The sequence below is a fragment of the Pongo pygmaeus genome, chromosome 15, assembly GCF_028885625.2.
Source record: "Pongo pygmaeus isolate AG05252 chromosome 15, NHGRI_mPonPyg2-v2.0_pri, whole genome shotgun sequence".
Classification (NCBI taxonomy): domain Eukaryota; kingdom Metazoa; phylum Chordata; class Mammalia; order Primates; family Hominidae; genus Pongo; species Pongo pygmaeus.
In genome coordinates, this window is record NC_072388.2 from 27,828,748 (window position 1) to 27,841,562 (window position 12,815).

Genomic DNA, 12,815 nt, shown 5'->3' on the forward strand with positions numbered 1-12,815 from the left:
TAACTAGCTCCTCTAATTAACTGCTGGCATGCTAAAGTTAAAAAATGCCTGCTATAGATCTATAGCTAGGCCATGACAGGTTGTTTAAAATAAGCCATTATCAAAGAGGCTCTTTGGCAAAATTACTAGAAATCTCCTGCCTTACAAATATTCTTGTTTTGAGTAATAGCTAGTTTTTACATTTTCCATTTTTAAGCTCCACACCCCTGCGACCTACTTCTTAACTCACAGACTGAGTCTTGCTTGCAATTTTCTGGGGTTTTTAGCACTGTCTGGGATTCACCCTTATGACATACCAGACACTAGAAACATGAGAGATATCTTGATCTATTTCTTCTTCTTGTTTCTAAAAATACAATGAAAGGAGGGCCATAATGGTAAATGGTAAGGTGCAATTTTCCTTAGTTGTACCTGGTCATCTAAAATTATGTTTAAGTGATACTGAGCTGCCCTTCCATAGATAAAGTAAATTTAAAGTGAATATTTAAAAATAGGTACACAAGTTCTTTCAAGGAACCGAGAAGGGCAACAGAATGAATGTGTTGACTTTTAAGCCCAATCTGGTATGAGATACAGTTGGAGATGACAGCAACACTATGTCTAATTACTGATGGGTAGCAAAGGATACACTGGAGGATAACAAATGACCACCGACAGAGCCATAACGATGGAATGAAATATGGCAGAACATACAACAGTGCCTTAGGATAGACTGAAATGTTCCCACACTCTTTCACCATGATGAGCTAGACTCTCCTTTTGTGCAACTGTTTGTAAATATATAATTCATGCTGGAATGTTTCATTTGTAGGCATGCATTTTTATATAGTTATGTATGCGTAACTATATATATGATGTATGTATGTATTTTGTTACATATTGTTTATAATGTATTTTATAATAATTTATATTACTTAACTATTGTAAGTTATACATAAATGCATTCAGTTATATATCTTTATACACAATTGTAGTTTTATATATATGAATGCTTACATTTATAAAAAACTAAATACATACATACAGATAGACAGAAGAAAAGACTGTAAAGTGACTGGGAAATGGAAAATGATCAATATTTAAACTAATATAGACATGCCAATCACTGTGCTAAGCAGTTTCCGGAACAATCTCATTTAATACTTACAATAACCCAGTAAGGTAGGAATTAGCATCACCATATCAGAAAAGAAAACTGAGACCTAAGAGAACAAGTAATGTGGATGAGATCACCAAGATACTAAATGGTACAGCTTGCAACTCAGTTCTTGATCACAGTGTGATCCTGTTTCCTAGTACTTTTAGAAATTATTAAAATTTGTGTTACTACTCTAGCTCTATGCCTGTGAAAGCATTTTAAAAATTTAATGTGACAGCATGGCTAAATCCATTAGAAAGATAATCAAGAGGCTGTCAATATCCTGGATAAGAGCATCTGCCTTGGAGCCAGCAGACAGGATTTGTACCCTGGCCCCACCTAGACAAGCTACTTAACCATCTATGCCTGTATTACCTAATCTTCAAAATGGAAACAAAAATAAAACAATCCTTTAGTAAATACTCAAAGGCTGGGGTGATTAAATGAATTCACATATGAGTGTTTAGAATAGTGCCTGGCTACAGGGCAAATGCTGTAAAAGTGTGAGCTATTCATATTTTTTCATATTTTTTCTTTCAACATTTAATTAATTTTACTATCTCCATTTTACTGGAAACACCATTTGCTAAGTCTTCTTCAAATTTTCTCTCATTTTTCAAATCATACCTTATTTTGCACACAAAACATCTATTTTTATAAAGGACATCTGTTAATGCTTTTGTGATTGTTTTTAGCCTAGCATCTTTTCCCTGCAGGAACTTCCTTCTTCCACCTGGAGGTTGTCATCATCATCCATATGGCCAATCAGAGCCAGGCTCCTGGGGCTGCCGAAAAATTGTTCCCTGAGTATTAAGGGAGTTAACCATAGCCAATCAGTGCCCCTTCCAGAGACCCTACAGCTATGGAGAGATGATCCCTCTTCCATTCTGATTCATAGACAATAAGTAGCACATAAGCTTGGAGCTGCTAGGGTATCATTGCTTTAAGAAGTCATCTTAAAGTAAAGCAGAGCTGAGAGATGGCGAAACAATAACACTTGAGCTTTAAGATCTAGCTGAATCAGAGGTTTACCTTTTGGACTTCCCAGTTGTGTGAGCCAATAAAGTATCTTATTTGCCTAAGTTAGAGATAGGTTTCTGTTATTTAAACACAAGAGTCCTGTTAATTCATTGATAAAGTATTAGCAGGCATATATCCAGAATGCCAGTACTCAGCTTACTAAATCATCTTAGCAGGAATAATTAATGAGTAAAATATTTCTATAGGTTCCTAAATATCAAGCCATAAGAAATAAGCACCCTTTTGGTATACAACAATGTGTAGTGTAAATAATGGAGACAAATTATAAATGATTTCCAGTCTAAGCCCTTGATTTCAAGGTCATGAAACCTCTCTGGGTTCTCTCTAATGCAGAGACTAAAGCAAATCACTTATCAGAGGATTGTTGTGAGGATCAAGCAGTGCAATGACTACTCAAGCACCCCAATATATAGGTATTATATTGTATCAAGTCAACATCTACACTAACAGAAAAAATACACAATAAAGAAATTTGTAATTCTGACACATCAATGCATGTTATTAAGATCGTACCTTACAACATTTTCTTTTGCTTTTTCATGTCAGGAAAAAAAAATACATTACAACTAGCAATATGTCCAAAGAACACTAAGGAATCCTGCACATCGTTTCTAAAATGATACGATCAATCTTTGGTTACCAGCCAGGGCAAGTGCTTGGTGTTCTGCTGTCCTCCTTCTGATGCAAATTCTTGGCTCACCCCACGCCTGCCTTTATAGAAGCCTTTCATAACCTTTATCTCATTCAATCTTTGTTAAAACCTCATTACGTAGGTGGGAATCATTTCCCATTTTACAGATGAGAAACTGAAGCCCAAAGAAGGTAAGTGATGACTACTCAGAATGGCAGATAGGACTCTATCTCAAACTACTTGACTGTTGACATTTTATCTTTGTCAAAATCATGGAGGTGCTTGGGTTTTTATTTCCGTGGATCTGGATTCTTAGTGTTTCTGGTGTAGTTTAAAGTATCCTGAGACTAAAAATTGATCTAATATCAGTTGTGACCACCCTGTGCCAGATACAATTAATAGTTTTGCTGGTGTGTTTGTCAGGTCCTACAAACTTAAAACTATTTGGTCTCAACTCCATTAAAACTTCTAATGATGGAATTATTTCTTCTCAATAAGATAAGGGGATAGAACCTGGGCCAGTAACTACTTTTGTGACACCTTAACTGATATAATGATGTAATTTAACTAACTTTGCTCTATATTCAAGCATGAGTTCTGTTCATACATCAGCAGCTACGTAACTTTTTTTTGCCTTCCAGAGCTTTAGTTCGCAAACAGTATAATGCCTGTGCCTCAAAGGCAAGAGTGAGCCATAAGGAGGTACTGAGTCATTTGGAAAAGTGAGGGTTCTATCTCCCATCTGAGCTGGTCTCCATATCACTTCATCTGAGTGGTAGGAAATTTTTAGTGCTTAGACATTTCTACAGCCAAGTAAAATGTGTACTTCCTAGTCAAATATAAATGCCTTTTGAATTATCCTGTATAATTCCCTCTTGCTAAAATGCTATGTCTCTTTCTTTCCATTCTTCACCGACTGGCCTAAATTCTATCTCCTCTGAAAGTGGAGTCCTAACTGGTAAAGTCCAAGTGATTCTCCTTCCCCTGAACTTGGAGGCCCTGATTATCCACCTAGGTAACGATTCAAGGAAATATATTATCATTTTATCCAACATCACATAACTTGTCTCCCCAACTAACATTCAAGTTCTTTGAAGCACATCTGATGTTCTGTCCTCTACTTTTGTATTACCTACTGTGTACGTATATTGTGATTTCCCAACAAGTGTTTCCTGAGCCTTTGATATCTAGTCCTCCGGTGTCTATTACTAGTGATAATTAAAAGTTCATAATTTATAACTATTCATTTCTGGCATGAATAGGTTTTGTCTTAATAGGCTATAGTTACATAGCAAGTCAAATTTTCACGAAAGCAGAGACAGGGGCATCATTTGTTCCACTACTCCAAGAAAAAGGATTTAAAGACATGAAGGTTGTTTCCTCATGCCCAATTCCTGTGTAACAGGAAAGTGTCTGACTGGCTTCAGTGGTATTCTGGATTTGCATTCTGATAACAGGATCAAGTTATTTTACTGGATTTCTAGATGAGTAATATCAAGCATAATGGTTAGCTCTATTTAGATGTAATGTTTCCTAACAAGGGTACTGGTCACAAGGTTATTTGATAATTTTCTCTGTCTCCTGGGAAAGAAACATAATTACACTTTACTTTTCATCTTTGTGAATTATGAAAAATATTTAATTATTCCTTTGGCACACATGATAGCTCTTTTGTAGGCCACAGGTTCCTTTAAGATATATCCATCTACCTATGATTTACAACTAATTAGAGGATGTTAAAGGTTGTTGCTAATAGTAACTTAAAGCTCTGATAATGGATCGCTCTTGGCATTTAATACCAATAGCAGGCTAATAACTTAATTTCTCCTAAGCAGTTTGTACATTGTTTTCTCATTTCTATACCAACATATGCCATAACAGGCATCACATAAGAGATGTTTACAAATGTACTAGCCTTTTTACATGGTGAACATCCGAACAAACAGAATGAACCTAGAACTAGATATTGCCTGTAAACTAGAAAAGACGTAGGGCTAGTACTGAAAAAAAGTATGTTCGGACTACCCGGGTAAGAATTGTGCCCCTGCTACTTACTAGCTTTGTATTTTGACCAGTGGTGTCACTTCTTTTTTTTGAGATGGAGTCTCACTCTGTTGCCCAGGCTGGAGTGCGGTGGTACGATCTCGGCTCATTGCAACCTGCACCTCCCGGGTTCAAGCGCTTCTCCTGCCTCAGCCTCCTGAGTAGCTGGGACTACAGGCGCATGCCATCACGCTCAGCTAATTTTTGTATTTTTTAGTAGAGATGGGGTTTCACCATATTGGCCAAGCTGGTCTCGAACCTCTGACCTCGTGATCCACACTTGAAATATAGCCATCATAGTAACACCTATCTTATAGAATTTTTATGAGAATTAAATACACTCCAATGTATGTTAAAGGAGGAACCCCTTTCCGAAGTACTGAATGAGTCACTTTCTCTGCCCTGTCAGCCCCTGCAATTTCTTTTAAACAATCTTTTGTCCTTTAAGAGGAAGGAAATATTTATTAAGAATATAACTCTAAACAATGCAACACTGTCAGGGTAATCTATTCTAAAGAAATCATCAGAGATATATATAGGAATGATACATCAGGATGTTCTAATACTAAACATAGAGAAATAACCTAAAAATTCCAGGGGAATGGCCAAGTAAAATGTTATACATATTTTAATGCCACACAAAGAAAACTAGTAGAAAAAGAACTTGGTATACTAATATATGTAATATGATCATTAAAATATCAATGTCATAACATTCTTGTGTTGATAATAGTTTAAAAGTTTTTAACACAGAACTAGGTACATACAAGTAAGCCCTTACTAATAATTCATTATTACTATTATATTAAGGTATAAATATTTATAAGTTCTAATGAAATGTACCAAAATACATTCTCTCTGGTTGTTCACTTACTTCTTAATATATATAACCCAATTTCTGTTATGTGTATGTGTCCCACCCAAATTAATTCGTGTCTTTGTGTCTCCACTCTGGTGGGCACTTTACAATGAGCATTTATCAAGTTAATGATTTACAATTAAATTAATTTAAATTAATAACATAAACAAATAAGGATTAGATTATTATCATTTTTGAATGGAAGATATTACCTTCATGAGAGATTTCCTTCCAGGGATTTGGTGGATACATGAAAGCTGCATTCTGAATTTGGTCGTGTATGTCTTCATCTTCATTAAATGGGAATGTGCCGCTTAGGCTTACATAGATGATGACCCCAACAGACCACATGTCTAGAGAGCGATTGTAGCCCTTGTTCCTTAGGACCTCAGGAGCCAGGTAAGCTGGGGTACCCACCACTGACCTCCGGAAAGACTTCTCTCCAATGATCCGGGCAAAACCAAAATCACAAAGTTTCACCTGTTGATGAAAGGATTTGCAGAAATACTCTGTTCGCAATTGTGTGTCTGTGTGTCTTAGTTCAGATTCACCAGATACAACCATAATATTTTAAATACTTTACCTTTACATTAAACGATGTGGATTTCTTAAAGTAATAGCTATTTTCCATTTTAGGTATTTGAAGACAGCGGTTTATGTAGTGATACAAAAGTATGTTTTCATTCATAAAAATATCATCTAAACAGTCTCCCTTGGCAGGGTGCAGTGGCTCTTGCCTGTAATTCTAACATTTTGGGAGGCTGAGGCAGGAGGATTGCTTGAGGACAGGAGTTCAAGACCAGTCTAGGCAACATAGTGAGACCCCCATCTCTACAAAAAATTAAAAAATTAGCCCAGCGTAGTGGTGTGCGGCTATAGTCCCAGCTATTCGAGAGGCTGAGGTGAGAGGATTGATTGAGCCTGGGAGGCAGAGGTTGCAGTGAGCTGGGACTGCACCATTCCACTCCAGCCTGGGGCAACAGAGTGCTCTGTCTTAACTAAACTAAACTAAACTAAACTAAACTAAACTAAACTAAACTAAGCTAAACTAAACTCAAAAATAAAATAATAAATGAAAAAATAAAAAGTCTTCCTCCTCCAAAAACCGAGAGACAAATATGAAGATAAGTGTACTCAGAAGTGGGTAATATTGTATACAAGGCAGGAAAGCATTATGCAAATCTGGGAAGTGATGACCTTCACTCAAGGGCTTATGAGTAGAAGATGAAGGATAAGTACAGAGATGTGTCATGTCATCCACAATAATCCTCAAAATTAGCTCTGCACTGGCACATATATAGGCAGGACCGGAAGGTTTTAGGGAAGCAAGGCAGGACAGTCACATCAGTCAAGTCACTTCAGACCTATAATTCCCTGCGGAGATAGCTGGTTTCCCACTCTCTAAGTTGAGGAAAGGAAAAAAGTTTTGCCCTGTCCTTGAGAACAACAGTGACGTTTAATATCTTGCCCATTAGTGAGCGGGTAACATCTCTGGGACTCTCAAGTGTTGTCACTCTCAGGCCACTTCCGGAAAAGCCAAAAGGCAGAATGAGAAGGCACTTTTGTGTATACTTAAGGCAGGCTTCACCAAAAGGCCAGAGTAACAAGGCCATAGTCCCAAAGGTAGAAGAAGGTAACAAATGAATAAAAATGAATAGAAAACACTTGAAACAAATGTTTTAAGGGAAAAATGGAAGGTGACAAGATGCTACATGGAAGCCAGCAATGCTGCCAACTGCCTTTTTGCTGAGAGAGGCTTTTATACTTGCCTGAGGAAAAGGATCAGCTGATGCTAGCAACACATTTTCTGGTTTGAGGTCACAGTGAACGATATTTTTAAAATGAAGGTGCCGCAAAGCCACGAGTATCTGTAAAGAAGAAAAATCACCAAAATAATTTCATTCCAGTTTATTAATTTCAAAATGTCTTCTACCAGTAAAAGATCAAGAAAAAAACCGACAATGGACATTCAAACTTCTTTATGCTAAAGACACTGAAATGAGCTAGATTAACATAGGTTTCTAAAGAAATTTCAATGAAAAAATTACTATATGATGGTATTCATACAGCAGCCAAGACAGATGTAGATAAAAGACCTATATCTAACAGGGATACCCATTCTTAAATATTCTCAAAGAACCAAAACTAAACCAATGTACATTTTAAAATTTCATGAAAAGTTTGAATACATGGACCTGCAATCATGTTACTAATGTGGTACACTGTGGACTCTGATTAATATAGATATAAATCACATAATACAATAAAGCCACTACAACCTTTTCTAGTGTAGTTTAGACTGGAAGTAGGGACTAAACAACAAGGCTAGAAAGCTGTAGTTAAACAGTGATAACATTTGATATTAAATATTGTATTTTTTTCTGTCTCTAATTGATTTCTTACCTGAGTAATTAAAAACTTCGTTATGTGCTCTGGCAACCTGCCCTTTTCACTTGACAAGATCATTTCCAGCATGTCTCCATGGAGTTTTTCCATAACAACAAACACTCTTTCAGGCGTCTCAAACATACACTCCAAATTTACAACACCAGGGTGATGAAGGTTCTATTAAAGATAAATAAAGCACTTGAAGAAAATGAGTTTTTTGATACTGTTTGGCAAGCTCGCTGATTATACAAAACTGTTCAAGCTTAGAGCTATAGAGAAACCCACACTTAAGATTTTTAACACCTCTACATTCCACATGTGCTGCCTTATATTTTTGAAATTCTAATGTCTCCAAAAAATACATCTTTACTTTCTATGCATAGTGAAATTATTTCTATGTGAAAAAAATCCAAGTTCTAGCACAGTGAATTGCTAATTAGGTTTTAATTAGAATACCATATTGAGAAATCTATACTTTCTTAGGATCATCCCCAATATTAAACATATTGTCCTAACTAAGCATTCTGGGCTATTTCTATACAATTGGTAGAAATCTAATGTAGTAAAGATGAAATTTATACATGTAGTGCATCGGGCCATGCACTGATTAAGTACCTTAGTCAAAACCTTTTAGAAATGCTTTGCTACTGGTACTGGAGGCTGCAGTTTTTGACAGAAACTCTTATACTAAGTGAAGATCATAAAAACAGCAAAAAAAAAAAAAAAAAAAAAAAAAAAAGCGAGCCTGTGCTTTGTCTACGATATCATCCTACCTGCTTGGTTTTTAAGCACGCAATAAATATAGCAAATCCTTGAGAAACACAAATTTGAACTGCGTGGGTCCACTTACATGTGGACATTTTTTGATAAGTATAGTTGGCCCTCCGTATCTGTGGGTTCTGCATCCACAACCAAGTGAGTATTGAAAATACAGTGGTCACAGGATCCAAAAACCTGAGGATAAGGAGGACCAACTTTTCCTACAGGGAAGTTCTGCAGAGCCAAATGTGGGATGTAAGTATGAGTGGATTTTGATATCTGGGGCAGTGGTTCTGGAACAAATCCCATGCAGATACCAAGGGACTACTATATTTCCACAATAAAGTGATGACTAGTAACGGTAAGCAGCATTTTGCTTGACACATTAATTGCCACATGTGTCAAGTAAAATTACGCTTAGCATTAGATGATCTCTTGTAATAATGCTTTTTTTTTTATTTTATTTTATTTTTTTTTATTTTTTTTTCTTTCTTTCTTTTATTATTATTATTATTATTATCATTATTATACTTTAGGTTTTATGGTACATGTGCGCAATGTGCAGGTAAGTTACATATGTATACATGTGCCATGCTGGTGCACTGCACCCACCAACTTGTCATCTAGCATTAGGTATATCTCCCAATGCTATCCCTCCCACCTCCCCCCACCCCACAACAGTCCCCGAAGTGTGATGTTCCCCTTCCTGTGTCCATGTGTTCTCATTGTTCAATTCCCACCTATGAGTGAGAATATGCGGTGTTTGGTTTTTTGTTCTTGCGATAGTTTACTGAGAATGATGATTTCCAGTTTCATCCATGTCCCTACAAAGGACGTGAACTCATCATTTTTTATGGCTGCATAGTATTCCATGGTGTATATGTGCCACATTTTCTTAATCCAGTCTATCATTGTTGGACATTTGGGTTGGTTCCAAGTCTTTGCTATTGTGAATAATGCGGCAATAAACATACGTGTGCATGTGTCTTTATAGCAGCATGATTTATAGTCCTTTGGGTATATACCCAGTAATGGGATGGCTGGGTCGAATGGAATTTCTAGTTCTAGATCCCTGAGGAATCGCCACACTGACTTATTTTGTCACCACCAGGCCTGCCCTAAAAGAGCTCCTGAAGGAAGCGCTAAACATGGAAAGGCACAACCGGTACCAGCCACTGCAAAATCATACCGAAATGTAAAGACCATCGAGACTAGGAAGAGACTGCATCAACTAACGAGAAAAATATCCAGCTAACATCATAATGCTTAAATCTGAATGTTCTTCTGGGTCATCAACAAATGCCTTTGATCATTTGACCTTTATCTTTTTTCTCTGCACAACAACAAATCCTAACATCAAAAAAAATTATATATTCCACTTATATCCCAATGAGCAAGAGAAGAAAAATCATCATGAACAAAAACCACCTAAACAAAAAAAGCAGGAACTAACTTAAATGTGCTAACAGCTGAAGAGAGAAAAAAAATTAAATGCTTCTTTATTTTAGAAAAAAAATCTCAGTGATAAAATTGTATGTAAAATGAAATTTAAAACCTGAAATGGCTCACTGTTCAGAAACCTCACAGATGGATGCTGGGTGGTGAGCAGCAGAAGGGGTTGTGGGTGAGTCTACATTGTTGTAGTTGTCCTCTCGCTACCCATTTGCAAGGAAAGCCTGGCATCAACTGGATATAGAACCAGGCTATGGCTAGCAGTAGCTCCGATGATGATAACCCGTTTCTTAGAGAGTCCTTTTTCTACTTTGCCTGTTTTGATCTCTGCCTCAGGCATCCGATGGGTCTCTTTGATTCTGATGCCTTGGGGTCAAATCATACAGCATAATGGAGTCATGGAATTGCAAGTTTATTATGAATGTGATCTGAGCAGATGCCTACACATCTACCCAATAGCCTTTAACCTCTAAAGGGCTAGAGTCATTGTTCTTCAAACCCTTGCACTGTTGACTGGTCAATTCTGGCAACTTTGGATAGACCTCACTTCCCGAGTTGCTCTCTCCTTGTCAGAGCTGAAGCACATGGAGATAGCTGGGGTTCACAAAGCTCATATTATCAACCCTCTTACTTTACTTTTCCTGATTACTTGCAAATAAGAGCAGATAGCCAGATGGCTTTGAGTATTATGGGAGGGCCAGATGCTAAGGAGGAGACTAATATGACCATATACACTTGTTTGATAGGCACTATGGAACATGTGATAGCATTGTTCATACTTGAACTTGTGTCCCAGGCTGTCTCATTTCCTTTTCCTTACATGCCTTTCCCTCTTAGAGAAGCCAGACTGACTTCACAGACCACTGGCCTCTGAAGTGTCAAAGGTCTCAGCTGTTCTCTTTTAATCAATAATCATAGCATGAGCTTTAAGGATTACATGAGTTCTGCTAGAGTTCTGATTCTCCTAGGACAAGTCCACTATGATATGTGCAAAGTACACGTTCCTCTTTGAGCATCTTCATTGATTCTTTTATTTTTCTATTTAATATAACTGTAAGCACTTAAGCAGTGTTCTGGGGAGTCTGGCTTCCTTAAATGGCTAAGCTTTGCAGTATGGGCGGGAAGCAGAAGCAATGAATCAGAAAGGAGCAGAGCAACAGAAGTAGACAGGAAGGGTAGGTGTCCTCTGTGTGTAGGCAGAGGAAAAACTAGTAGGAAGAAGAGATAAGGTTAAGGGAGAGTGACCTCGGGGGCCCAGGGAGGGCAGGGATCACGGGAGTGGTATTGGAGCTGCACAGCCTGCTGCTTCTGCTGATCTTAGGTTCTGAAAGTTGGAGAAGAGGGGAGAGATGCAATGACTGAGGAGTCCTCCTACCTAAATGATCTGAATGATGTGAATCCTTATGTGCCTCTACCTATATTCCTTTTTTTTTTTTTCTTTTTGACAGAGTTTCACTCTTACTGCCCAGGTTGGAGTGCAACGGCAAATCTCGGCTCACCACAACCTCTGCCTCCCAGGTCCAAGCGATTCTCCTGCCTCAGCCTCCCGGGTAGCTGGGATTACAGGCATGCACCACCACGCCTCACTAATTTTGTATTTTTTGTAGAGATGGGGTTTTCTCCATGTTGGTCAGGCTGGTGTCTAACTCCTGACTTGAGGTGATCCGCCCACCTTGGCCTCCCAAAGTGCTGGGATTACAGGCATGAGCCACTGCACCTGGCCAGTACATGAGTTCTTAGAGGTACTAAAGTCCTTCACTCAATTTATTCCTTTTTCCTACTCCACGACATGACCTGAGGTGCCCTTGTACAGAGGGTAGAACTTTAATACATGTTTATTTACAGAAATGGGGTATTCACAGAATGTTCTAAGTCAAAAGTAAGGGATAGATTAATGACAGTGTTCATTGTCAACTATTTTGTGCCATGTTCACTGTCAGCTCTGAAGAGCTCTACAAATGTTCTCTAATAGCACCTTGATGTAAAGGATAAGGGAACATTTTGTTATTTCCCAATAAAGGGCTTTGAATGTGGTTAGATATATAAATTTTTAAAAACACATGTTCAATGAAAGCATCAGACTCAAGGCTAAGTATACACAACTGATAAAAAGAAGTCTTAGAAAAGTTTAAATTCATGTCACTTGGCCCTTGCTCTTTTATGAGCATATTTATACTTTACAGTTTTCCCAAAGTACATATTGAATGACAGCTGAAAAATCTTCTCAGTAGCGAAGTGATTTTGCTTTATCTGAATAGTTGATATACAACAAGTTTATTTTAACATTTATTGTATATGGTTGAGACAAGGCCATCATAGATACTTACTTACGAACTGTATTTTTTCTTGCATTGAAACAAATGACCAAACTTGTTTTATATTTGATAGTAACAAAAGAAAATAAAACAGACTACATAGATCATGCCTTATTTAGTCAAACTTCTTATACTGCACTGATAAGAATATGTCATTAGCCTAGAGAATATATTAGAAGACTGGAAATA

At 37.4% G+C, this 12,815-nt stretch overlaps 1 protein-coding gene across 2 annotated transcripts in view; it reads right to left on the bottom strand.

The window, feature by feature from the left end:
- Positions 1-12,815, bottom strand: part of PRKD1 (protein kinase D1) — a 362,251-nt gene that overhangs the window by 14,966 nt on the left and 334,470 nt on the right. For both annotated transcript variants that reach the window (XM_054448321.2, XM_054448320.2), the window contains 3 exons: positions 8,116-8,277; positions 7,482-7,580; positions 5,925-6,192 (listed from right to left, as the gene is read on the bottom strand). In XM_054448321.2, the coding sequence (XP_054304296.1) occupies positions 5,925-6,192; positions 7,482-7,580; positions 8,116-8,277 (529 nt within the window). The remainder of the gene's footprint in view (positions 1-5,924; positions 6,193-7,481; positions 7,581-8,115; positions 8,278-12,815) is intronic.